General features: G+C 47.9%; 1 protein-coding gene across 1 annotated transcript in view; it reads left to right on the forward strand.

Moving 5' to 3' along the window:
• Window positions 1–27,048, forward strand: part of ASS1 (argininosuccinate synthase 1) — an 82,192-nt gene extending 55,144 nt beyond the window's left edge. Inside the window, exons 13-15 of the mRNA XM_063144433.1 lie at window positions 12,594–12,750; window positions 23,975–24,040; window positions 26,020–27,048. Of these exons, the coding sequence (XP_063000503.1) occupies window positions 12,594–12,750; window positions 23,975–24,040; window positions 26,020–26,071 (275 nt within the window). The 3' untranslated portion in view covers window positions 26,072–27,048. The remainder of the gene's footprint in view (window positions 1–12,593; window positions 12,751–23,974; window positions 24,041–26,019) is intronic.
• The last annotated feature ends 316 nt before the right edge of the window (window positions 27,049–27,364 follow it).

Raw genomic sequence — 27,364 nt, forward strand, 5'->3', positions numbered from 1 at the left:
TGGGTATTCATTGTCTATTGAAGGCCAAAGCACCCCGCAAAATACTTTGCATTACAATAGGGAGCAGTAGCTAGTTGCTGGGATAATCCATTTCCCCCTAGCTGCTGTGAGGATTGCAGGCCAGCTCAGTTGCAGGCCAGCTCAGGAAATAGAAACCAAATGCAGAGTTACAAGATGGGGGGTACTTGGCTCAGCAATACTGCAAATGAGAAGGATCTTGGAATTGTTGTAGATTGCAAGCTGAATATGAGCCAACAGTGTGATATGGCTGCAAGAAAGGCAAATGCTATTTTGGGCTGCATTAATAGAAGTATAGCTTCCAAATCACGTGAGGTACTGGTTCCTCTCTATTCGGCCCTGGTTAGGCCTCATCTAGAGTATTGTGTCCAGTTCTGGGCTCCACAATTCAAGAAGGATGCAGACAAGCTGGAGCGTGTTCAGAGGAGGGCAACCTGGATGATCAGGGGTCTGGAAACAAAGAGACTGAAAGAACTTGGCATGTTTAGCCTGGAGAAGAGAAGATTGAGGGGAGACATGATAGCACTCTTCAAATACTTAAAAGGTTGCCACACAGAGGAGGACCAGGATCTCTTCTCGATCCTCCCAGAGTGCAGGACACGGAATAACGGGCTCAAGTTAAAGAAAGCCAGATTCCGGCTGGACATCAGGAAAAACTTACTGACTGTTAGAGCAGTACGACAATGGAACCAGTTACCTAGGGAGGTCGTGGGCTCTCCCACACTAGAGGCTTTCAAGAGGCAGCTGGACAACCATCTGTCAGGGATGCTTTAGGGTGGGTTCCTGCATTGAGCAGGGGGTTGGACTCGATGGCCTTATAGGCCCCTTCCAACGCTACTATTCTATGATTCTATGATTCAGTTGGAACAGGGAAACCTTAGGGAAGAGGCAGATTTCGTTAGCATCCCTGCTAATCAGAAGTGCCGGTGCTGCGTCCCGACGGGTTTTGGCTCCGCTCCGCCACGGCTCCTGACATCCACCAAGAAAAGATATTCTGCCAGGCCCTCAGAGTGCCTATCGTCTCCCCTGCCTTGCCCTGCCCCAAAGGTAAGTTTCTAGTCCTTAGCGCAGGGGGGAAGGAGCAGATTTTGTGCAAGCGATCATCTTCCCACGAAAGACTTGTAAAGATTTGCTCCGTTTCGGGACACACAGCGTGGTGTTCGTTCGACCCTAGCTGTTGGCAACGGAGGCTGCTGGCTCTGATGTCTGTGGGGTTCAGGATCCGTTCTGGGTTTCAGCCAGAACCACCCAGAACTCTAAAAGAGCTATCGAAGGTGCCAATAAGTTTGGCACCTTGGATAGCAACTTTAGAGTTCTGGCTGGTTCTGGCTGAGATCCAGAATGGATCCACCACCACACCGAAATAAGTGCCAGCAGCATCCATTGGTTGTTGGTGTACTTAGGATCATTGAATAGCAGAGTTGGAAGGGGCCTATAAGGCCATCTAGTCCAACCCCCCACTCAATGCAGGAATCCACCCTAAAGCATCCCTGACAGATGGTTGTCCAGCTGCCTCTTGAAGGCCTATAGTGTGGGAGAGCCCACAACCTCCCTAGGTCATTGGTTCCACTGTTGTACTGCTCTAACAGTCAGGACGTTTTTCCTGATGTCCAGCCAGAATCTGGCTTCCTGTAATTTGGAGTTTTGGTGTGTGTTTTTTTTAAAAAATGTGCAACTAGCATTTTGCACACATTGGCTGTGATTTTGGCTGGAAGTCGCACCGATTTCAGCTGTAATTTGCGCTCATTTTAGCAAAATGCGTGCAAATTTCAGCTGTAATTTGCATCCATTGTACAAGGTATCACCACAATTGCGGCTGCAATTTGCGCAAATTGCTATTGATGTCAACATACAAAAATCTCAAAACAGTTCCAGGATTTTGGGAAGAAACCCAAATGTAAGGTGAGTCGTGGTCGCTGCCGAAATCCGACAAGCCCCCAAAATGGGACGGACGTCCCTAAGGATTAACTCCTTGCACATGTGGAACAACCAGCTGCGAATGGGCTATTTAAAACAACCTAATACGTTTTGATTGCTACTCCTGCAAAATATCGCTGGGTATTTTCAGCATCCCCCCCCCCACTCCACACACACACCCCTCCATTTTGCTCCCTGAAGGAAAGCTGCTATGTAGACCTCAGCCCACACTGGGGCACTGTGCGTTCTCCCTGCGATTTGAGATTTCCACTGGGGAAATACACAAAAATGGCAGATGAATTTCTGTTTTGTAAAGGGAGCTCCGCGGAGGCTTTTATCGGGGTGGGTGGGGTGGAGACACAAGGAGGTTGTTACCTCTGACATTTCAATGGGCCACGTGGCCAGCAGGACGAGCGATTACTGAATTGCTGCAATTTGGAATCTGAAAAGAAAAGAGCACAGCGAACTGCTGGGTTGGAGGCCAAAGGCTGTGCCATGCTGCACGGGAGTTCGTATGGGCAGCAGGTCCGTGTTGAAAGCACCCGCCCCGTCCTCCTTTGGGGTCTTTTCCGGACCACGACCACGACAACAACCTCAAAGCTATGCTTCCTTCTTAGCCTTATATTCCTGCTAACTGCGATCCAGAGGCAGTCATGCTGCATGGCAGTGCTTTTCAAACTTTAGAACCCCCACGGAATGCTTTCTGTGGTTTTTTATGGTCTGGTGAAGAACCCCTGCATGTCCGTCATGACCCCAGTGCCTAACAGTGGCTTAGACTCCAATTAATCCAGACAGAGGGGGTCCAGCCGAGTCAGGAGAGCTGTTAATACAACCCACAGATCTGGACGCTGACAGTGAGCCCATATCTAGCAAGCAGGGACCTTCCTAATAGGAGATCCCTGAACCCAAGACCCCAGGGACTGCAACCTTCTAAGCTGAACACAACCAAGGGACCAGCGTCCCCAGCTCTCAAAGGCTCACCTTCACAGATGGCATGCCCCAAGTGAGATGGCCGAGAGGCGGCAGAGTGGGTGGTTCTATGCCAGAAAGTTGTCCCTTTAAGGATCTTCAGCAAGGATGTGGGTGGTGTAGTCAGGTTGAGGAACTACAGAAGGGCTGTGCCAATACTCATTGGAGCAACTCACCTTTTCCTTGAGAGCTGTCCAGGGTGCTGAACAGCTCTGTCTCCTGTTGCTTTCCAAGGCTGTTTCTTGACAGAGATACTGCCTCTGCCGGCTGGTTCCCGGCCCTGGCACTCTGCTCTAGACTACAGAATGATCTACTTCCTCCAGACTCCCATGGGCTCATGGGTCATCATCTGGTATGGAACCATTGCATATTACAAAGGAATCCATGATAGGCATAATTAGGAAAGGAACTGAGAATAAAACTGCCAATATCATGCTGCCTTTATACAACTCTGGGGTGCGACCACACTTAGAATACCGTGTATAGTTCTGGTCACAACACCTTCAAAAATATATTGTAAAGCTGGGAAGGGGGGCAGAAAAGGGCAACTAAAATGATCAAGAGGCTGGAGCATCTCCCCTATGAGGGAAGGTGACAACAGCTGGGATTGTCTAGCTTGGAGAAAAGATGAGTAAGGTGATAGTGGTGTATAAAATGATGCATGGTGTGGGGAATGTGGACAGGGAGACTAGGACCCAATGGAGTCATCCCATGAAGCTGATGGGTGGGAGATTCAGTACAGATACAAAGAACTTGTTTGCAGGACATAGTCAAACTATGGAATTCACTTCCACAGGCTATAGTGATGGCCACCGATTTGGATGACTTTAAAAAGGGATTGGGCAAATTCCTGGAGGAGAAGGTTGTCAGTGGCTTCTAGTCCTGACGTCCCTGTGCTACCTCCAGTATAAGAGGCAGTAGGCCTGTGATCCCCAGTTGCTGGGGAACATGGGTGGGAGGGTGAAGTTATGCTCATGTCCTGTTGTGGGTTTCCTGTGGGCAGCTGGTTGGCCACTGTGTAAATAGAATGCTGTACTAGGTGGACTCTTCTGATCTCACATGGGTCTTATGTCCTTCTGTGTTTTAGTTTGCCAGCTCTGTTCATATGGATCTCATCCCATTTGGACGCGGAATGTGCCCCCAAAGCCCATTATTCCACTAAATTGAAAGTGAAGACTGGTACTGAGCGTTCAAGGTGTCGTTGAGGGACGCTTGTCCACCAGGATCAAACTCAATGAAGAACCCTTGGATAAGCTTTGCCGAAGTCATAGGGTCCCCCAACACTCCATTTGAGCGTCAGAGCTCTGTGGATTCACACCTAATACACTGCTCCCAAGACAAGCAAGTCAGGAGACAGACAAGAGCTTTATAAAAAAAAGCACTGAAGGTGGTAGTTAAGAGACATCACGTCTTGTAGTGTATCCATGCATCTCTTTTGTCCCCCTGTTGCCACTGTTAAAACGTTCCGGGCTTTGTTTGCTTTTTTGAAGCACCGCTAAAACTTAGGAATACAGAGGACAGGACAAGGTTGCATTCCACATGTCATGTTTTTGACAGGTTTCAGGTGAAATTGGCATTCTCTGGGTGGTAGTAGGCAGTTTATTTATTTATTAATTTAATGGAACATATTTCTGCTACAAAAGCTCCCGTCTGAGGTCTACCATTCCTTCTTCTCCTCTCCAGAACACCCTGGAATTATGTATCCATTATTACATAGCAATATTCTGCAAAGGCTTCTGGGGAATCCTTATTCTGTAGAATCATAGAATAGCAGAGTTGGAAGGGGCCTACAAGGCCATCGAGTCCAACCCCCTGCTCAATGCAGGAATCCACCCTAAAGCATCCCTGACAGATGGATGTCCAGCTGCCTCTTGAAGGCCTCTAGTGTGGGAGAGCCCACAACCTCCCTAGGTAACTGATTCCATTGTCGCACTGCTCTAACAGTCAGGAAGCTTTTCCTGATGTCCAGCCGGAATCTGGCTTCCTGTAACTTGAGCCCGTTATTCCATGTCCTGCACTCTGGGAGGATCGAGAAGAGATCCTGGCCCTCCTCTGTGTGACAACCTTTTAAGTCTTTGAAGAGTGCTATCATGCCTCCCCTCCATCTTCTCTTCTCCAGGCTAAACTTCTACATTGACTCCTCCTCCTCCTTCTGTCATTTTATTTAACGCAAACCCACATTCGTGCCCTCCTGGCTTGAGAGCTATCCTGTTCCCAGTACAAAAACAGCTGCAACATGGCCAATAGTCTTCCAGCATGGAAGAAAAGCCATTAAAATACGTATATGTGTGTGTGTGTGTGTGTGTGTGTATAGATATAGATATAGATATAGATATAGATATAGATATAGATATAGATATAGATATAGGTCAAATGACAACGTTGCAGATCACAGAGGGTTCCGCTCAGCAGAAGCACCTGCTGGAGTCCAGCCTTTCCTGCCCATGTCTTCGTTAAACACCTAATTATGGTAACTAGTCTCTCTGAATTTAAGGCAATTAGTGGTTGTCATTCCCCCCCCTACCCCCGCAAATTCCCCTCCCCACTCCCCATCTCGCTGTGGGAAAGGTGGCCTCGCAAAATAGACTTCCTTGGTTCTGTTCTCTCGCTCCGTGCCAGGTAAAGGCCAGGTGTTGGAACGGGTACAATGTCCCATGGGCCTCTGGGATTAGAAATGGATTGCCGTTACGGAGCGGGGAGGCTATTAAGAGGGGATCATGTTGAGTCGGGAATTCGTTTTGAGGAGGGAGGGGAAGGGAGGGGAGAATGGGCTGAGAAAAAGGAAGCGATCCCCATTCCTGGTGATAGCTAAGTTGGTATTTAAGCAAATGGGTACGTTTGAACGCTGCAACATGTCCGTAGTGTCCACACTTTGGGTGCTGGGAGGGAATAGAGCAGGAATAGGGAGGGAAGTGTGCTTCCCCAAATTTCAGGTTGTTTGTTTTCTGAATTAGAACTGGAAGGCTGCATCACTCTGTGCCCTTTGCTGCCTATTTGTGCTTCTGACAGCACTATCTTCCGTCCCGCTGCTGTTGGGTGCCGTGTATACAGAGTGAGGGCAGGCACCATCAGCCCTCGCTGTGAACTGGCTACGAATCTCATTGGCTATGTTGCGCTGCCTTGAAGCCAAATCAACGAAAGGGCCACGTTTCTCGCCTCCACTCCGGCGGCGTCTGTGCAAGCACAGAGAACACAATGCGGAATTGGCAACGCTCCGGTTTATCGAGGTCCTCCGAGTTGAACCTCATTCCGACTCGTGTCCGTATCAGAGCGCGAGCTTTTTTTCCCCTGCGTGAAAATCCGTGCGCGTTCTCACGCACACGTCCCCATACGTGCGCATCAATTCTGCACGTTTTTGAAATCCACGCATTCTTTGCCTATTGCTTAAAGCGCATGCGTTTGCGTTTTTCAAACGCGTCCATTTCTGTTCCGCGAATCGCATCGCAAACTCTGAAGTCTTCGGACTTCGAGCACAGATTAGATTCGGGTCTGCGTTTCATTCCAGGAAGGGTGAACTGGGTAAATTCTGATCAAAAATGGACCGAAACAAATTTCTAATGGATCCTTAGGGATGTCCGTCCCAGGAAAAATCTGGCCCTATAGGGCTCAACGGATTCCCCCTATGCCTCTGAGCTGAGCCAGGGGTTCGCTCCCGAAATTCGGAGACTTTTTTTTCAGTTTTGCGCAACACCAGAGTTCTACCCCTTCTACTCTCCTGGACAATATTGGTACCAGCAGGAAGAGTGAGAGGGGTCTGCACAGTGGTGGTGCCAGGGATGGAGGATTTGCCGCCCCTGTGCGTGCCCCTCCCATTCTTCCTGCCAAAGCTGACATCAGCAAAGAGAGCGTGAGAGGTCTGTGTACAGCGACGACAGGGAGGGAGTTTTGATCAGAACTTACCCAGTTCGCCCCTCCTGGACCCAAATTCAGACCCAAATCCAATCTGCGCTTGAAGTCTGAATATTTCCATGCTTATAATGCTATTTGCGGAACAGAACTGAACGCGTTTGAAAGTTTTATTGATTGATTTATTCAAACATGTATAGCCCGCCCTATAGCACAAGGATCTCAGGGCGGTAAACGAACAGGCGTCAATCAAACGGTGGAGAGTTTGTCCATTTCAAAAATGTATACAATTGATGCGTATAGGCGCTCCTCGGCTGTCCTTGGTGCCGTCAGTATCATCAGGAAAAGCAGGAAGGAAGCACGTGGTGTCAGAAGTGGTAGAAACTCCACCAGCTGGCCCAACTCCCTGGTGGATGTCGGATTGGAGCCGGAGTAAGCTTGTTGAGTTGCACCCCCCCCAAAACGGATTCCTCCGAGATCCCCAAGTTCCTTATAGCACAATCATCAGGTGGTAGGTGGGGTGAATACTTTGCTCTTGTTTGCAGGCTTTCTGAAACATCTCTAAATGTTCAGAGCCTGCAAACAGGATGGGGGTTTCCTCAGGATGGAGCTCAGCTCAGCCTTCTCCTTACCCCAGAAAATATTTATTTGTAGAATGCTTAAGAGAATTATCTGCCTTCTGTGGTGCTAATCCCCTTGCGCCATTGATCTGTATGTCTCTCTCCTGATTGGATTCAAACACAGACACACAAATATTGGATTTTGGTCCCTCTCTCTCTCTCAGAAGGAGCGAGAATACTCTTGGAGTGACTGTGAGCCAAAACAGTTATGAAATGGGAGATCTTTGATCATACACACTTTTTTTTAAAAAAAAAAAAACACTTTACAGTAGATGTGGAAGTGTTATTATCACTGGGGTCTATGGATTGTGTAACGTCCATTGTCAAGTGCCTTTTAACCCATCATCCACTCATAGATAGAACTGGAGTCCCCCTCTCCAATTTTCCAAATTTGCACAAATTCATATTTGCACACATTTTCACTTGGGGAATTGCACACAGCCTCCCCAGAATATGCAAAAAACAACAAAAAACCCACATCTCAATGTACAAATTCCCCACACACACAAAAAAAATGTGCATTTTCATGTTTCAGCCTAGGGGAGAAATGCACATTTTTGGCTGGTAGCTATCTTTTATTTTATGTATTTTTCTATGACTAAATTTGCATAAAATTCCAGAAAGTTAAAAGAAAATGTGTCCGCAAGTCCATGGAATCCAGTTAACCCAGTCTGCTGTGGAATCGGTGGGTCGGAACCATAGAAATCCGAATTCATTTGATTCTGTTCTCCAACACCCGTACTTATCACTGACTTTTTTTTTAATGCCCCAATCTCGAACTAGCTGGGAGAATTTCCATACAAGCCTGAGCAAAACTAACCACAAAACAGCAGCAACGCCCTCCTTGAGTAAATTTTCGGGGTACGAAGCAGAAACGCTAAATGGCCTATCCTGAGCTGGTTTGGGACCCCCGTGTTTACACTATGATTTTTTTAAAAAATGTAAGGATCCTTTAGAGCTTTGACTGGTTCTGACTGAAACCCAAAGCAGATTCATTCCCCCCCCCGCCGACATCAGAACCACCAGCCCCCATTGATGAATAGGCAAGAGGCGTCTGCCAGATAGGCTGCCCTGGACTGCCCTGGCTTCAGTCCCAATGATGTTTGTTTGGCCATGGCACAGAGGAGGGTCTTCTCTGTTGTGGCACCCACCATATTGAATTATCTCCCCACTAGACTTCTAGTGTGGAGTGTTGCCACTGGCAACTTAAGACACATTTCTTTGCCCGCTGTGTGTATCCCTGACCGTTACCACCTCCTGGTTATTTGAACAAGATGTTTTATTGATTGGCTTTATGGTATGTTATCAAGATTTGTCTTATGATCCACTTTGGTGGTGTTGTTTTTAAAAAATGATGAGAGTCAGAAATTTTCTGAAATAAGACAGCAAGCCTATAGCTCCTAGACAGAGTCTGAGGTGACATCGGATAGTTCAGATACCTGGATCCAAGGTTGGAGACAGTGCTCTGACCTCAGACTCAGGAGTCCGAGGTCCACGACTCCTCACAGCTGATGCAGAGGGAACTTTGTCTTCCGCCTCTCCGAGGTTGCAAGGGCTAACTCAGAGAGAAGGGAAAGGGGGTGCCGGTAGGCAGGGAGGAGACAGGACGGGGCGGCTTATGCCATATGCCCATATCACACACTCTTTCCTTCCCACTTTCCCTCCCACTTCCCGACGCCTCAGCTAGACAGGTGAAAATGCCCATCTAGCTAAAATGCAGAATGGGAGGCATGATAGAGGTGAGGAACGCCTCCACCGTGCCTCCCACTCTGCATTATGGGTATCAAGGGCGGATCTAATAGAATTGCGTCCCAAATAAATAATATGTGGGAAGGTGGAAATAAAAGGGTAGGTTTGGCACATCCCAATGGACCGGCAGACACTAAGGATGACCCCACGGAAAGAGCAATTCAGGTAGCCTGGTTATTCTCTTACACGCCCACAACTTAAGAATGAAATGTGAGTGTCGCCATACAGAGTCTAAATACTACCTTTGTCCGAGAGGGAAGGCAATAATGGAAAGGATGCAGGTCGAGGTAGACAGATGTACCCGCAAGAGCGCTCGGTAGGGGAGGGAAAGATGAGCCGTGCTGGCCTGGCTGAGCGGCGGCACGAGGTTATTCGAGAAATAAAAGAGAACTGGAAGATGAGCCTACCTGGGCCATCTGGGTCCTGATTCCCCAGCCTGATAAAGACCCATGCTCTCCTGCTCCATCCTGCCTGACCTCACCAGCGTTGGTCCCTTCATCTGATTTGAAGCACGAAGTGGACCGGTGAGATATTCTGTTTCTATGGTAACTTCTTCATTACTGAAGAGGGGTTCTCTGTGCATCCGAACTCCACAGTGAAGAGCGTCCTCTTTTGGAGAATGTTGGTCTCTCTCTTCCCATTCCCCTTGGGGAACTCTCTTGATCACTGATGCTCCTGTTCTACAGAGCCATCGGGGAGTCTTGGGAGTGAAGTTCAAGCACACCTGGATGCTTTAAACCATATGCTCCGTCCCCGTCCCCCCCACTGTGCCTGCTTGGTTTCAGGTGATCTTCCCCAGATGGCCTTTGGTAATATTACCTGAATAACAGCCAATTCTCTCTCCCTTTGTCACATCCTAACGGTGTCATGAAAGTCGGGAAGCCCAAAGATTGTGATCGATCTGCATTTTGAAAACAACTGACCCTGATCTATGCTTCCCGGATTAAAGTACAGACTGGAAAAACAGTTATCCTTTGTATTTTGCAATGCTCCAAATCCGAGGATGCAGTTCGTGGCATAAAAAAGTATCAAAATGCGTATCAAATGTGTGTTTTGGTACAGAATATGTTAAGAAATTATTATTATTATTATTATTATTATTATTATTATTATTATTATTATTATTATTTGATTACATTTATATACCGCCCCATAGCCGAAGCTCTCTGGGCGGTTTACAAAGATTGAAAGACTGAACATTAAAAATCAATATACAAAATGTGTACCATGAGACCAAGCAGGATATGGAAAGGAAAGGAAAGAAATGAACCTCTCGTGTAAGCACTGAGTTATCACTGACTCTTGGAGGGACGCCAGCTTTCGTTGACGTTTTCTTGGCAGGCCTTATAGCGGGGTGGTTTGCCGTTGCCTTCCCCGGCCGGAAAGAAAGGAACCTCTCGTGCAAGCACTGAGTCATTACTGACTCTTGGAGGGACGCCAGCTTTCGTTGACATTTTCTTGGCAGGCCTTATAGCGGGGTGGTTTGCTGTTGCCTTCCCCGGCCATGATTACCTTTCCCCCAGCTAACTGGGTACTCATTTTACCGACCTCGGAAAGATGGAAGGCTGAGTCGACCCGAGCCGGCTGACTGAAACCAGCTTCCGCTGGGATCGAACTCTTACCGCTCTGCACCACACGAGGCTATAAGCAGGATATGACACTTTGAAAATGGTTTGAAAACTGTATAGGTAGTGTGTCCTGGGCCCCATCAGTTGTCACTACTGTTATAAACTGTTTTAAAGCAGCTGTGTAGATCCTGCCAGGGTTTAGAAATGCATACGTAGTCAAAAATCTCTTTCTCCCCTTAAATCCACGTCTCATCCGCCTTCCCATCGATGGGTGATGGGGACTCATTGTAACTGTTCTTAGTCAAGGAAATGGGTAGAGCCAGGGGAGGCTGGTGGCTCTGATTCTGGTGGGGCTGAGACTGCATTCCGGGTTTCAGTCAGAACCAGCCAGAAACCCAGAATGGATGCACAGCCTCACTGAAATCGGAGCCGCCAAGCTCCACTGGGTAGAGCCATAGGGCGGTAGAGATCCCACCCACAAATCTCTGCTGCAGCTTCTCTCCCGAGGTTGCAACTGTGACCTCGGAAGACACTTCGGAGAGGGAGAAAAAATGGGAAGGGACAATTGGTGCGGAAGGGAGCCAGGACAAGAGGTCTGAATCCACTCAGTCCAAGAGTCTCTCCGTCCTCCATCCCTGCCCACTCCCTGGTAAGCAAGCTACATGGGCCAGGAGGTCCACCTAGCTTAATATTCTTCAAGCGAAAGACAGAGAGGCTGTAAAATTCTCCTGCCCTGCCTGGATAGACAGAGATGGGAGCCTTCTGTTGCGGATCAGTCTCTTCGAATTGCACTCTAAAGGTTGCAAAGTGTTGGTCCAGGATTCCAATGGCATTCTTAAAGATCTTCTTGTAAAGATTTGAATCAGGCCTGGGAGGTATGTCCCTTCTTCTCAGTGTGTGTCTCCTGGAAACATACCAGCCAGCTGAGGGTGGCTTTTCTAGCTGCTAGAAAAGTTCATCTTTTCAGAGAATCATAGAATCAGAGAATAATAGAGTTGGAAGGGGTCTACAAGGCCATCAAGTCCAACCACCCGCTCAATACAGGAATCCACCCTAAAGCATACGTGACAGATGGTTGTCCAGCTGCCTCTTGAAGGCCTCTAGTGTGGGAGAGCCCACAACCTCCCTAGGTAACTGCTTCCATTGTCATACTGCTCTAACAGTCAGGAAGTTTTTTCTGATGTCCAGCCGGAATCTGACTTCCTGTAACTTCAGCCCGTTATTCCGTGTCCTGCACTCTGGGATGATCGAGAAGAGATCCTGGCCCTCCTCTGTGTGACAACCTTTTAAGTATTTGAAGAGTGCTATCATGTCTCCCCTCAATCTTCTCTTCTCCAGGCTAAACATGCCCAGTTCTTTCAGTCTCGCTTCATAGGGCTTTGTTTCTAAACTCCTGATCATCCTGGTTGCCCTCCTCTGAACACGCTCCACTTTGTGTGCATCCTTCTTGACGTGTGGCACCCAGAACTTGACGCAATACTCAAGATGAGGCCTAACCAGGGCCGAATAGAGAGGAACCAGTACCTCACGTGATTTGGAAGCTATGCTTCTATTAATGCAGCCCAAAATAGCATTTGCCTTCCTTACAGCCATATCACTCTGTTGGCTCATATTCAGCTTGTGATCTACAACAATTCCAAGACCCTACTCGTTTGTAGTATTGCTGAGCCAAGTATCCCCCAACTTGTAACTGTGCATTTGGTTTCTTTTTCTTAGGTGTAGAACTTGGCATTATCCCTCTTAAATGTCATTCTGTTGTTTCCAGCAACTGTGGACCTGCTTCTGTTCTTCCCACAGACTAACCCCCCTTTGGTAACTAATGCTGTGACACCGCCTGCCCTTTCTCGCCCTTTCCCAGCAAGCTGCTGCTGAGACACCGCCTGTCCCTTCTCCTCCTTGTCTTTAGGTTTCTGGTTCAGCCCGGAGTGTGAATACATCCGCCGTTGCATCGTCCAATCGCAGGACCTCGTGGAGGGAAAAGTCCAGGTCTCCGTCTTGAAAGGCAACGTGTACATTCTGGGACGGGAGTCGAGCTGGTCGTTGTACAACAAGGAACTGGTGAGGTAAGCCTTGATCTTGAACAGCACGCTTACGCTTCACGCTGAAACGTCACCTCCGTGAACCTCTGTGTCATGAGAACAGAGGCAGAGGTGTCCTGGAGCAGAACAATGAGCCATCTAGTCAGCGATGCAGCAAGGTGATTTTAAACTCGAGATGAATGGTGCAATCCTAAGCATGTGTAGACAGGGGGCGGGGGGAATGCTACAACTTTGTCTGGCTGGGGAATGTTGGGCTTTGTAAGCCTTTTTTCTGTCTAATATGCACAGGATTGTGCCTTTAATGGACTGACAACCTCCCCCCACCCATTAAGACAGCCATGCATATTTCTTTAGTGCTACAAATAACTGTACAAATAACATTTCTTTTCTCTTCTCGCTTCCGCTGCCAACCCACGCTAGACACCTGCTTCTGTATTCCTGATACACTATAGCAGCAGCAGCAGCAACAAACCCAAAAGGCAGTGGAGAAGGGTGTGTTAAAACAACAACATTTATTCTCATTTGTTTTTAAAAACACACACCAATACTCATGCAGTTTTGCACATTAACCACACATCACCGCACCCCCACGACTGCAGAAATGAAATGAATGTTGTTTCCACTGATTTCCTTGCCTGCTGCCCTCTAGGTGGTCATTGGAGTTGGGGGCTGGACTGCAGGAACCTAGATTTTCGCCCTAGACTTTGCACTATTGCATGTAGAATCATAGAATAGCAGAGTTGGAAAGGGCCTATAAGGCCATTGAGTCCAACCCCCTGCTCCTTGCAGGAATCCACCTTAAAGCATCCCTGACAGATGGTTGTCCAGCTGCCTCTTGAAGGCCTCTAGTATGTGAGAACCCACAACCTCCCTAGGTAACTGATTCCATTGTCGTACTGCTCTAACAGTCAGGAAGCTTTTCCTGATGTCCAGCCGGAATCTGGCTTCCTTTAACTTGAGCCCGTTATTCCGTGTCTGGGAGGATCGAGAAGAGATCCTGGCCCTCCTCTGTGTGACAACCTTTCAAGGCCTTGAAGAGTGCTATCGTGTCTCCCCACAGTCTTCTCTTCTCCAGGCTAAACAGGCCCAGTTCTTTCAGTTTCTCCTCATAGGGCTTTGCTTCCAGACCCCTGATCATCCTCATTGCCCTCCTCTGAACACGCTCCAGCTTGTCGGCCTCCTTCTTGTAGAACTGGACACTGCCTTTACGGCACTGGTTCCTCCTTCAGCCCCACGCTTTCCCTCTCGCGGAGCGGTGTCGGGTAATCCTGAGCACAGGTTTTCTGGTCACCACCCTGGAGTGACGTTCATAGCGGAAACGCCGTGTTGACGTCGCTCCGTTTGAAGAAGTCATGGTAAATCCCCCACTTTTCCAAATCGGAGCATCGCAGAGAAGCCCCGTGATGGCTCCGAACCTGCGCTTGCATTGTCTAACCGACGCGGTGCAGATCCACGAACACCGCGGGGCTTTCCCCGCGTATAGACAGCCCCTAGGTCAGCGTCCTGTTTTGCGCCGTGGCCTCTTTGGAAAACCCGCAGAGCAACGGTGCCTGTTCTTTTCCTCTGTTGCAGCCCTGCAACTGGCATTCAGAGCCAAGCTGCCGCTCTGAACCGGAAGGTAGCATAGGGCCGGGCAGGCCCTATCCTTAGGCAGGGTGAGGCAGTCGCTTCAGGCAGCAGATGCAGGGAGGCGACAGAAAAGTGTGAGCCAGGTGGGCTTGTTTTGAGCTTCCTAAGCAGGCTCCTGCCTTCAGATGCAGCGGAGGAAACACCTGGCTTTTGTACATGGAACGCCATCTTCACCTCAGGTAGCAAAATGTCTGGGGCTAACCCTTGCGGATGGCTATAATGACTAGCAACCATTGATCACCTTATCCTCTATTAATTTGTCTCATCCTCTCTAAAAGCATCAAAGTACAACATGGGCAGAAAGTAGATCGAAGCAGTAAGCCTATATACACCACTTGCTGGGGGACATGGGTGGGAGGGTGTCCTGCTTGTGGGTCCGTGGTTGACAGCCGGTTGGCCGCTGTGTGAACAGAGTACTGGACTAGACGGATTCTTGGTCTGATCCAGCATCAGGGCAATTCTTAGGTTCTTGTGAGACCTTTCGGTGAGCCTATCAGTCTAAGACAAAATCTTGGCCTCAGAATTCTTCCAGTGTCCGAGGCAGTAAGCCTGGGGAAGATGGGTGGGAGAGTGCTTTTGCACCACGTCCTGCTTGGGGGTTCCCTGGTCGACAACTGGTGGGCCACTATGTGAACGGAGAGTTGGACTAGATGGACCCTCGGTCTAATCCAGCAAGGCTGTTCTTATGTTTTTATGAATTCTAGGTGTACGTCTTTTGCACCAGGCTCCGTTGGGTGGATCTCAAGGTTGTAGTAAAACATAAAAACACCAAGGCCCTGCATGCAAGCTTACGCCTGCCCGCCCACCCACCCCCAATCGAAACTATTAACCCGTCTTGTGGCAGTGAGTTCCATAGTTTAATGATGCGGCATGTGAGGTACATCCTTTATGCCTGTCTTGAATCTTCTGCTTATCTTATGTGGTGACTCATGATATAATATAAGAAGAGGGCTCCTTGCATTTGAGGCTATATAGCCCCTTGTACCCTTTGGGCTAATGTCCCGAACTAGAATCAGAAGAGGTCGCTGTACAGTCAGACATGCCTTATGACTTCGGAGCAATCTCTTCCTCTAAGCTGGGTGAGTTTTTGTGGGTATTTTTTTTAAAAAAAATATTAAGCAAGGGTCTTGTTTAAAAGTCAAATCTATTTTCCCGTATTATGCTGTCCCCCTTTTATACTGCTGTCTGCCTCTCTCCCTCCCGTGACGTCTCCCCCCTCCCCACCCTGCTCACACCTCCCTTTCAATCCTTCTAAACACTTTATAAGCCATAAATATACCCAAATCAGTTTAGATCAGTCAGAGTAAATGTCAAATTATCCTCTCTTTTTCTGTCTCCGGCTCCTTCTTCCCTCCCTCTTGAAATCAACAGCTCTTAATAATCCATCCCAACCTTTCATTATGGTTTGCATTCTCATGTGGGGAGATTAAATGAATAACGTAAAAAGAAGAGAGCGGAGGGAGGGGGGGAGAGAGATGGAAAGAGAGAGAGAGAGAGAGAGAGAGAACGAGAGAGGGAGGGAAACGGGAGCACTTATTCTCACTGTGTCTGTAGCCATTTCACTTTTCTTTTTGATTTCTACATCGCTGGTTTGAAAAGGGTTTGAGTGACGGCATCGCGGGAACCCGAGCGATAGCTGTGAGAGGTGCAGCGTGCAAAAAATGCCTCCGCACAGTAGGTAGAAAGTAACATAATTATAGAGCAGGTCAGAACCATTCGGATGAGCAAAAATAAAAGCGCAGAGGTTTTTCTGCAGCCCGTCAGGGGAGGTAAAATCATTGTAAACTCTCTTTTTTTAAAAAAGAGAAAAAAGAAAAAGAAAAAGAAAAATTAGAAGAAGAAGAAGAAGAAGAAGAAGTAGAAGAAGAAGAAGGAGGAGGAGGAGGAGGAGGAGGAGGAGGAGGTTTTAGCAGTTTCTAGAAAATGAACGTTCCCCTCCCTCCTTCCGGGGAGAGGAAAACTAGCTCAGTTTAGATTTGTTTGTGTGGAGTTGTGCGCAAGTGTTTATATCTCGCGGCGATTAAAGCCGCAAGTATTTTTTTAAAACAATTCGGTCGGCATCGTGCTAAATCATAGATTCATAGCATAGTAGAGTTGGAAGGGGCCTATAAGGCCGTCGTGTCCAACCCTCTGCTCAATGCAGGAATCCACCCTAAAGCATCCCTGACGGATGGTTGTCCAGCTGCCTCTTGGAGGCCTCTAGTGTGGGAGAGCCCACAACCTCCCTAGGTCATTGGTTCCAGTGTCGTAACGCTCTAACAGTCAGGATGTTTTTCCTGATGTCCTGCTGGAATCTTGTCCAGCTGCCTCTTGAAGGCCTCTAGTGTGGGAGAGCCCACCACCTCCCTAGGTCATGGGTTCCATTGTCATACCGCTCTAACAGTCAGGACGTTTTTCCTGATGTCCTGCCGGAATCTTGTCCAGCTGCCTCTTGAAGGCCTCTAGTGTGGGAGAGCCCACCACCTCCCTAGGTCATGGGTTCCAGTGTCATACCGCTCTAACAGTCAGGATGTTTTTCCTGATGTCCAGCCGGGATCGGGCTTCATGACTACAGGAATACAGAGGACTTTGCTTCTGCTGCCCTCATCAGCTGCTGCTCTCTGGGTGACCATGCGGGAGGGCGCTAGGATGCAGCACCCTGGACTTTGCCTCCCCCACCCCCCAGATCAAATCGAGCATAGTCAGTGGGGCTGAGAGTCACGGGGTGCCCGGGCCCAGGCCCAGGCCCAGCCACATTTCTGGCTGGGCCCTCGACTCCAGTAAGATTCTGGGAGTTTAGTTTGGGCATTGGCCTTTGCCCTTCAGTCGATTTGTAGCCTATGCAGACTGATTTATATATTACGGGGAAACCCTATCAGGGATGCTGAACCTCAGGCATGCAGGCCGAACACAGCATTCCCAGGGTTCCTCTGTTGGTCCGCCCAATTCCCCAAACCCTCCCCACGCAGTTTTTGTGCAATCTTTGCCCCCTTCCAATGGAGGCTGGTGGCTCTGGTGTCAATGAGGTGGTGAATCCGGTCCAAGTTTTAGTCAGAACCAATCAGAATTCTAAAGGACCTCTCCAAGGTGTGGAAGACTGGTTCTGACTGAAACCCGGAGCGGATTTAGTGCCCCACTGACTTTAGGGTGGATTCATGCATCGAGCAGGGGGTTGAACTCGATGGCCTTGTAGGCCCCTTCCAGCTCTGCTGTTCTATCATTCTATGGCGCCTTGTAGAGCTTCTTTAGGATTCTAACTGGTTCTCTGAGCAAAACCCGGAGCAAATGCACCGCCCCACTGACATGGGAGCCTCCAGCCCCCCGCTGTGCCCATTCTAAAAGAAGGAAACGCTACCCTGACAGACAGGCATACCTGTCAGTTTCACGTTCTCCCATGTTCAGGTTCTTTGGAGGGGTATATCTGAAGTCCCTTTTCTCCTGAACGCAAAGAGCATTGCGAATTTGCGTAAATTCTTATCAGAAACGAACTGAAATGAATCTGCAGCAGCCAGATTCAATAGGTACAGCTCGTCCCAGCGTGGAGGGGAGCAGGAGGAGGAGAAGGAGGAGCGTGGTCTGCATTCTCTAGACCTCAGTGTATGATGGTGGTCAGATTTAAGCCAAAGAACAAGATGGCGTGACTCCATTCCGTGTGCGGAAGCCGACCAAAATGGCAGCTGGATCTTACTTCAGCACTGGTGACAGGACAGCGTGTTCCACCCCATCTGGTGAGCGCCACCATGGGGTTCACACAGCTCTGCCCCATAACGGGGGGGACACATGTGGGGTGGGCTGTTGCCTCTGCCTCCCTGCCCACCCCAAGCCCCTGCCATCTGAGGCAGCGGCCTCACCCTGCCTCATGGTTGGGCCGGCCCCGCGGGTGGCGATTTTAATCTCTGTTGCTACTTCTCACTGCTTAGCTGCTTTTATATATATACACGTGTTTGTCTTTCTCTGTATTGTATCATCGGATTGCTGTTTTATTATGCTATGAAAACAACCCTCAGAAAGGGCTTTTCAATAGCAAGATCCCTTAAAATAGGAATAGCAACCTGAAAAATAAAATAACCTAAGCATATTTATTTTATTAGAAGGGGTAAACGCTCCTGGATGTTAAAAATAACTGCTTTTATTCCGGTTACTTTTCAGGCGCGAACAATTCGTAAACACTAATGTGACCATTAAGGACTTGGCTTTAGGAAGCACTCGCTCACCGTTCTTGCTGGTTGTGAGGGAATCACCGGTTTTTCTTTGTATTTCTGTGAAGCATCGCTGAGCCAGGGGGGTTGGGTACGGAGGAAAGGGCAGAATTTATTTATTGCATTTATGTCCCACGCTTCCTCCGAGGAACTCCAGGTGGCATGGTATCTTCTCCCAAAATGTAAGCTTTAACATGGGTTCCTGCATTGAGCAGGCGGTTGGACTCGATGGCCTTATAGGCCCCTTCCAACTCTACTATTCTATGATTCTATGGAGTCGGTGTCACAAGTATGTGTTGGAGAAGAAAAGGCTCATGGAGGCAGCAAAGAGTAACAGCAAATACTCTTTCAGTTAAAATCGGAAGCCCTGTACAGGTGCTTGTTCGTCCAAATCAGATGCACGGCGGTGGCTGGTTTTGTCAGACCCACCTTGGAAAAATGAAACCGCTGTGCAGGATAATAAGGAGCCGTAACGGCCATTAAAGCCCGAACGCTGGTTTTCCAATTCCGTACTTAACAATTAAAATAATTAACACAATGTGATCAGAGCCCTGTCATTATGCTGCGGTTGAAATAAGCCCGTTGAGATCCTGCCCAATTTGCTTCGCTGAGCGTTTTCTCCATAGCGTGCAGAAGAAGCGAATCAAATTCTAGACGGCGCCTTAAAGTGAAAAGATCCCTGCGTGTAAACAACTAGCCTATCAGGGGCAGAAAGCGGCGGTTAATCTATCTCCGCTACATTGCGGGTTTGGATTGGTTTGGTTTTGTTATGTGAAGAAGTGTTCAGAAATAGGCATATCTGATTGCAGGACTTGGCTGTCTCCTTGCTGACTCCGATGTAGTCGCACATTCAAAAATACGACTTTTGCGAGGGAGCATTCAAAGCAAAAATTTAATTGAAGGGTGTTGTTCTTCATCTGGGGAGAATTCAAAATATGACTAATTTCATGGTTTTATCACTCTTTCTGACTCCATTCAGAAGACACCTTAAACCACGGCTTTAACCATGGGAGTTAAGCCAGAAAGCCAGGCTGTGTTCAGAAGACACCTTAAACCATGGCTTTAAGCATAGTGAATAAGGCTTTTTGCCTTTTTCAGCGTGGTTAAGGCCATGGTTTAAGGTGTCTTCTGAACACGGACTGGCTTTCTGGCTTAACTACCATGGTTAAAGCTGTGGTTTAAGGTGTCTTCTAAATGGGGCCTCTCTCTCTCTCTTTACACGGAGGAGAGCATTCAGAAACACAACTCTCTAATTGCAGGTGTATTTCTTTTTTTCCAAAATATGATCTTTGCGTAGGAGAATTGCAAAATCTGCGATTCATTAGCTGCAAGACGCTGCTGCTGTTTTCACATTGGGGTAGGGTGACCCTATGAAAAGGAGGACAGGGCTCCTGCATCTTCCACAGCTGGATAGAAAAGGGAATTTCAGAAAAGGGAAATTTAATTTAACCCTATTAAATTTCTTTTCGAAAGCAATTTCTTTTGCTCCTACATTCCTGTGTCCCTCTCCTCTTCCTTCAGGCATGCAGCCTATCCAGTTTTTTTTTAATGCATACTTTAATTTTATATACGTACATAAAATATACATTTTATATTAAGGGCTCCAGTGTGGTGCAGTGGTTAGTGTTGGACTAGGACTCAGGAGATCTGGGTTCTAGTCCCCACTCAGCCATGGAAGCCCACTGGGTGACTTTGGGCCAGTCACCGACTCAGCTTAACCTACCTCACAGGGTTGCTGTTGTGAGGATACAAATGGACAAGGAGGACCACATAAGCTGCTTTTGGGTTCCCTACCACAGGGGGAAAAGTGGGATATAAATGCCATATATACATAAATAAATGTACAAGGTTCACTGTAGCCACACCCATCGCAAACATTTTAAAAGCCATTCCAAAACTGTGGTGGGAGCTAGGAAAGGTGTTGGTGATATCACAGATGCTAGCCAGTAGGCGCCCACCGAAGCGAGTTTTTCCACAATTCCTAGGAAATCTGCAGGGCCCTGTTCATGCTTTCCCAGAGCTTGGCATGGAACGAACAAGAGTGAGCGTGCCTCCGTGGCTTTTCAAACCATCCCTGCCCTGTTTGAAACAGGAGGCCTTGTTCCCCCCCCCACGGTTCGTGTCGCTTTTTTCGGAGAGGGCGCGTGCGTGCGTGCGTGCGTAGAGGCAGGGTCTGCAACTCCACCCTGGAACTCCAGCATCTGCCACGAGGTTACGTGAAGGTGTCGGTGCCCCGGCGGAGGGGCCGCACCTCCTGCTTAGCACTTAGCAAAGTAAACTGCGGCATTGTCGTTTCAGAGAGGGGGGCGAGGGAAAGTTAAACCATGGGCCGAGGGGGGGGCGGAGAAGGAGGGGAAAGGGTGGCTTCCAAGACCTTGGGGGCACTGTGCATTGTGGGACATGTTTTATTGCTCTATAATTAACGGGAATGCACTCAGCTTAACAAAGGGGCCTTTCTGAGCACCCTCAATGGACTAGGGACTCACAAGCCAGAGGTTGTTGAAAGGCTGATCATTTGTAAGGTAAGGTGCTTATATGGGAGACGAGGGATCTCCTCTCTGCAGAGGTCTAGAGCCTTTGATGCCTCGGGATGCAGCAAACAGAGGTGGCTTTGTAACCCAGGTGGGGCTCTGGGGTTACCACGCTCTCTTGCGGAGGTAATAATAATAATAATAACAATGATAATAATGATAATAATGAATGTATTTGTTACCTGCCTCTCCCTCCGGATCGAGGCAGGGTACAACACAAACGCAAACGCCATAAAATACATATAATTGATTAAAACATTTAAAACTAATACATCATTAAAAGCAGCACATTATTAAAAGGCATCTTAAAATTCCACTGGGTAGGCCTGCCGGAAGAGGTCAGTCTTTATGGCTTTCTTAAAATCCGGAAGACTGTTAAGTCGATGGATCTCTCCCGGCACGTCATTCCATAATCTGGGAGCGGCAGAAGAAAAGGTCCTCTGGGTAATACCTGTCAGCCTTGTTTTGGCTGGCTGGAGGAAGTTCTTCCCAGAGGACCTGAGTGTGCGGGGCGGATTGTACGGGAGAAGGCGATCCCACAGGTGGCCCGGACCCAAACCATGTAGGGCTTTAAAGGTGATAACCAACACTTTATACTTCGCCCAGAAACTAATTGGCAGCCAGTGAAGAGATTTTAAGACTGGTGTAATGTGGTCCCCCCTAGGTGTACTGGTGACCAGGCTGGCTGCCATATTTTGAATTAGATGAAGTTTCTGGACTAGGCACAAAGATAGCCCTATGTAGGGCACATTGCAGAAGTCGAGCCTCGAAGTTACCAGCGTGTTACCAGAGAATGACTCCTTCTCTCTTCCAAGACAATCCAGCGAGTTGGGGGTCATTACTACATGCTCCAATTGTCCCTATTTATCGGACATAAATCTGGGGCTATCAAGGACGGCTTTGGGCGAAGAGGACCAGGGAGAAGGGCCCCCAGATGAAGGCTGGACAAAGCTGCTAGTTTCATTCCCCCCCGCCCCCCGGCCATTTGAGTTTCTAAAATCTCAGCTTTCTTGTCCAACTATGAAGAACTTCTGGTAGATTCTTATATAAAAACTGAATTGAAATTAATTTCTGGATTGCAACATCTGGGATTGTTTCGCTTAGGAAAAAGGAGAGTGAGGGGAGACATGATAGAGGTGTACAAAATGATGCCTGGTGCGGAGAATGTGGACAGGGAGACATTTTTCTCCCTCTCTCAAAATACTAGAACCCAACAGGGTTATCCCATGAAGCTGATGGGTGGGAGATCCAGGACAAATGAGAGGAAGGACTTCTTCACACAGTGCAGAGTTAAATTATGGAACTCACTACCACAAGTACTGATGGCCACCAATTTGGATGGCTGGAAAAGGGGGAGGAGATGGTTCCAGGTGGCTACTAGATCTGAAGGCCATGTGCTACCTCCAGTATCAGAGGCAGTAAGGCTATCTACACTAGACACTGGGGAACATGGGTGGGAGGGTGCTGTTGCACCATGTTCTGCTTGTGGGCTTCCCATGGGCAGCTGGTTGACCACTGTGTGAACAGAATGCTGGACTAGATGGACCCTCGGTTTGATCCAGCAGGGCTCTTTTCACATTCTTATGTTCTCACCCATCTTCAGCTGCAAAATTTAATAGGTACAGCTATGTCCAGCATGAAGAGGACCTGCTTGCCATGTAGTTGTTCAAGAGGAGTTAGCAATCCTAATTCAGCACTAAGATAGAATCATAGAATCATAGAATAGCAGAGTTGGAAGGGGCCTACAAGGCCATCGAGTCCAACCCCCTGCTCAATGCAGGAATCCACCCTAAAGCATCCCCGACAGATGGTTGTCTAGCTGCCTCTTGAAGGCCTCTAGTGTGGGAGAGCCCACCACCTCCCTAGGTCATTAGTTCCAGTGTCGTACTGCTCTAACAGTCAGGAAGTTTTTCCTGATGTCCAGCCAGAATCTGGCTTCCTTTAACTTGAGCCCGTTATTCCGTGTCCTGCACTCTGGGAGGATCGAGAAGAGATCCTGGCCCTCCTCTGTGGGACAACCTTTTAAGTATTTGAAGAGTGCTCTCATGTCTCCCCTCAATCTTCTCCTCTCCAGGCTAAACATGCCCAGTTCTTTCAGTCTCTCCTCATAGGGCTTTGTTTCCAGACCCCCTGATCATCCTGGTTGCCCTCCTCTGAACACGGGTGGTTGAACGCACCGGGATTCAAACCTATACGATTACGAGCAAAGAACTCAGAGTCTGGATGGATGAATCTCTCAGTTTTGGTTCCTCCCACACTGAGATATATTTTTAAAAAATGCATGTTCTTGTTCTTCTGACTATGAAGAACTTTGTGGATTTGGGTAAATTCTCCAAACCATGCCCTGGGATTCCTGTCCTAAACCGCTGTGGGTGATGGCCACCCAAGAATTGCACGTACACACACACACCGGTTCCACTCTACTGTTCATATTATTTATTATTTATTTATTTAGAATATTTATATACCGCTCCCCATTGAAAAATTTCGGAGCGGTGTACAAGGTAAAATGAAAATAAAACCAGAATAAAACAGTTAAATCAAAATTTAAAAGAAGCAATGACAGTAATCCAAGGCTGCATGTTAAAGAAAGGCTTCTTGGAATAAAGATGTTTTCAGGAGGCGCCGAAAGGAGTACAAGGTTGGCGCCTGCCTGACCTCCAGAGGCAGGGAGTTCCACAGGAGGGGGGCCACCACGCTGAAGGCTCTTCCTCTGGTGGATTCCAATCGGAGGATGGATCTATGTGGAACCACCAGGAGCAGGCCCTCGGATGACCTCAGTGACCGGGCAGGTTGGTAAGGGAGAAGGCGCTCTCTCAGGGATCCTGGTCCCAAGTTGTTTAGGGCTTTGTATGCAAGTACAAGAACTTGCAACTCCTAACGTCATTCTTTCACCTTCCCTCCCTGCAGCATGGACGTTCAAGGTGATTATGAGCCGGCTGATGCCACTGGGTTCATCAACATCAACTCCCTTCGGTTTGTATTGACACACTTGGGGGGACCATGTTTTCAGCAACGCATTTCATTCCAGCTTTGGTTCAGCCTTGATCTGGAGATTTTTATTTTTTTAAAAAATGGCAATGCTCCGTACATTTAGAGTGATAAAAGTTTTTAAATTTCATTTTTTGGAGGGTGCTGTTGCACCGTGTCTTGCTTTGTGGGTCCCTGGCTGACAGCTGGTTGGCCACTGTGTGAATAGAGCACTGGACTAGATGGAGTCATGGTCTGATCCAGCAGGTCACGTCTGATGTTCTTATCCAATACTTCATCATCCCTGTTGATGGCTTTGTGCTACTGCCAGAATCAGAGGCAATAAGCTTATGTACACCAGTTGCTGGGGAACATGGGTGGGAGGGCGCCATTGCAATTTGGACGGCTTTAAAAGGGGGTTGGATAAATTCCTGGAGGACCTGTCCATGGCTACTAGTCCTGATGGCTATGTGCTACCTTCAGTATCAGAGGCAATAATCCTAGGTGCACCAGTTGCTGGGGAACATGGGTGGGAGGGTGCTGTTGCACCTGTGTCCTGCTTGTGGGTCCCATGGTCAACAGCTGGTTGGCCCCTGTGTGAACAGAGTGCTGGACTAGATGCACCCTCGGTCTTATCCAGCATCCGGGCTCTTCTTCTTATGATTTTTTTTAAAAAAATAACAACAACACACGTCTTGCTGCTGTTTTATTGTTTTTGTGAGAGAAACTTGAACGCCGCACCTTGACAAATTGGACTGCTAGGATCCAAAGAACTGCAGACAGGGCCATCATCAACAGTAGGCATGGCCAAGTGTCCACACCTGAGTAAGGACTGCCTTTGCTCGTCCTCTTCGCCATGGCGACCTTCCTGAACACCTGCCTCTCGCTCTGGTCCAGACAACCGTGGTGGTGAGAAGGAGGTTCAGGAGATGCCACAGCCTCCTTGCTCCATTTCAAGTTCTACCCATGAGGAGGAAGAGCAATTAATGAGAATAGCAGTGGACTCGGCCAAAACCTGATTGTATAACTCTTTCTGATTGCCCAGGGGAGTTCAAGACTTTGTCTTCTCACACAGCAACGCCCCAATGCCATAGAGTGAATTATTCTCAAAGCGAGGGGCCTTTGAAAAAGTAACTCGTTGGATCCCAAACATTTTACTGAAGTGAAATACTTCTCACTAAACAAAACAAAAACCCTAAACAAATCCATCTGCACTCCTCATTGGAACGTACATTCAAGTTAGGGCAACGTACATTTGCAACTTTTGCAAACAAATTGGGGTTAAAAGGCTCGAAGTCTGTCCCCTTCCTGCTCTGTGCCCAAATAGCCTCAGCTCACCTACAGCAAAACCACACCACGGAGTCCTTTCAGGACTGTACCACTTGGGCCTACAGGTGGGGCCCCCACATACTCCCCAATAATGAAAGGTGCTCTGCATACAGGAAATGAACACACTGTGGAGAGGGCCGTGCTAGAACTTTCTCACTGATCTGCTAGTTTTCTACGTAAAGGGAGTCGCCCACCAACATATCTACGAATGCCTTAAAAGGCAACATGAACTGCCCTGTTCAGTCACTGAACTTCCCAGCTGCAGAAAACCCAGCTAATGAACACCATCTGTAATCATCCATTTTGTCGGCTTTTTACTTATCTGTCACCCCGTCATGCTCCCCACCACTCTAAAACCCATGAAAAGAATGACATGTTTAATGGGCTCACACACGCACACACACACCCCAACCTGTTAACTTCTTTGTTCTATGCACTAATGTACACCAGTTTATTCCCTTCAGATAGATTAATTGCATGACAATCGGATGTTTAGGGTGACGGGAAGGGGGAAATGTAGGAAACTCAACATATCTTGTTAAATGCACATCATATCTCTCCCCCCCCCTCCCCATTTCGCCTAACTTAATTGCCTCAAATTTGGTATTGATGTTAATTCATAATGAATTTTCTCTTTTCCTTCCTTTTGTTTATAGGCTGAAGGAATATCATCGCCTCCAGTGCAAGGTCAGCTCAGCGCAGAATTAATAGCGATCAGTGGGGCCGTCTTCTTCTTCTTCTTCTTCTTCTTCTTCTTCTTCCGGCAACTAGTTACCGACGTGCCGACATTAATTGTGGTTGTAATTAGTAACCGTTATGCCTCTCTCCGAGGCCATGGATGGCGTGGTGGTTTTGTCGTGCGCTTCAATGGCGTATCAAACGGGATCGAGAAAAGGTGGTCAAACAGCCAGGAAGGCTTGGCGCACCCATGTGCTTATGCGCGGAGTTGCTATTAAAGATCTGTGCCATTATGTCCTGTCTAATGAGCGGGACTTCTATCTGTTTTGTTTTCATTGCATATGGCTTGGTTGTCTTTCCAGCCAAGCTATTTGCTAGGCTGGTCTTTGTACTTCCCTGGGAGTTTAAGTGCATCTGAAGGACACAAATTTTTTTGTTGGAGGACATTATTAGCAGACAGAGGGGGTGCTGGACTCGACCTAAACCATCTCTCTACCTGTAGAACACGAAAGGGTAAATGGAAAAATGATGAAAAATAAAATAGTTTATTGCCTTTGTATCCCCATTAAGAGAGTTGCATTATCTTTGCCGTTATTGCTGCAAGGTCTGGTTTAGTTTCCCATTTTCTTTCTTTCCATCCTTTTTTTTCTCTTCTTCTTCTCAAAAGGAATGTCTCATTTTGCATTCCCCCCCCCCCCCGGATGCTGTCAATTGGAAGAAGGAAAATTCAAGGTAAAGAGGGTAGAGAAAAATGAAAAGGAGAGAATGCAGTGCAGGGGGCGGGGGTGGGATATGTGGAATTTTAAAATATTCGGTTTGCAATGCCGTCACCAGCGGACTTGAACCAGTTCCAGGAAAATGGCTAGAAACTTAAAGGGGGAGCCAATTAATGTTTCCTCACCTGTGTTTCTATGGAAAGCAAAAAGGGAAAAGGGAAAAAGAGAGGAAAAGCTGCATAATGGGTTGGTTGATCATGCATTTGATTGCTTGATATCTCACGGCTGGACATGTGGACTGAGGCCATAAGAAAAAAAATCATAGAATAGCAGAGTCGGAAGGGGCCTACAAGGCCATCGAGTCCAACCCCTGCTCAATGCAGGAATCCACCCTAAAGCATCCCTGACAGATCCTTGTCCAGCTGCCTCTTGAAAGCCTCTAGTGTGGGAGAGGCCACAACCTCACCAGGCAACTGATTCCATTGTCGTACTGCTCTAACAGTCAGGAAGTTTTTCCTGATGTCCAAATGGAATCTGGTTTCCTTTAACTTGAGCCCGTTATTCCGTGTCCTGCACTCTGGGAGGATCGAGAAGAGATCCTGGCCCT

This window comes from Elgaria multicarinata, chromosome 19, assembly GCF_023053635.1.
Source record: "Elgaria multicarinata webbii isolate HBS135686 ecotype San Diego chromosome 19, rElgMul1.1.pri, whole genome shotgun sequence".
NCBI lineage: Eukaryota > Metazoa > Chordata > Lepidosauria > Squamata > Anguidae > Elgaria > Elgaria multicarinata.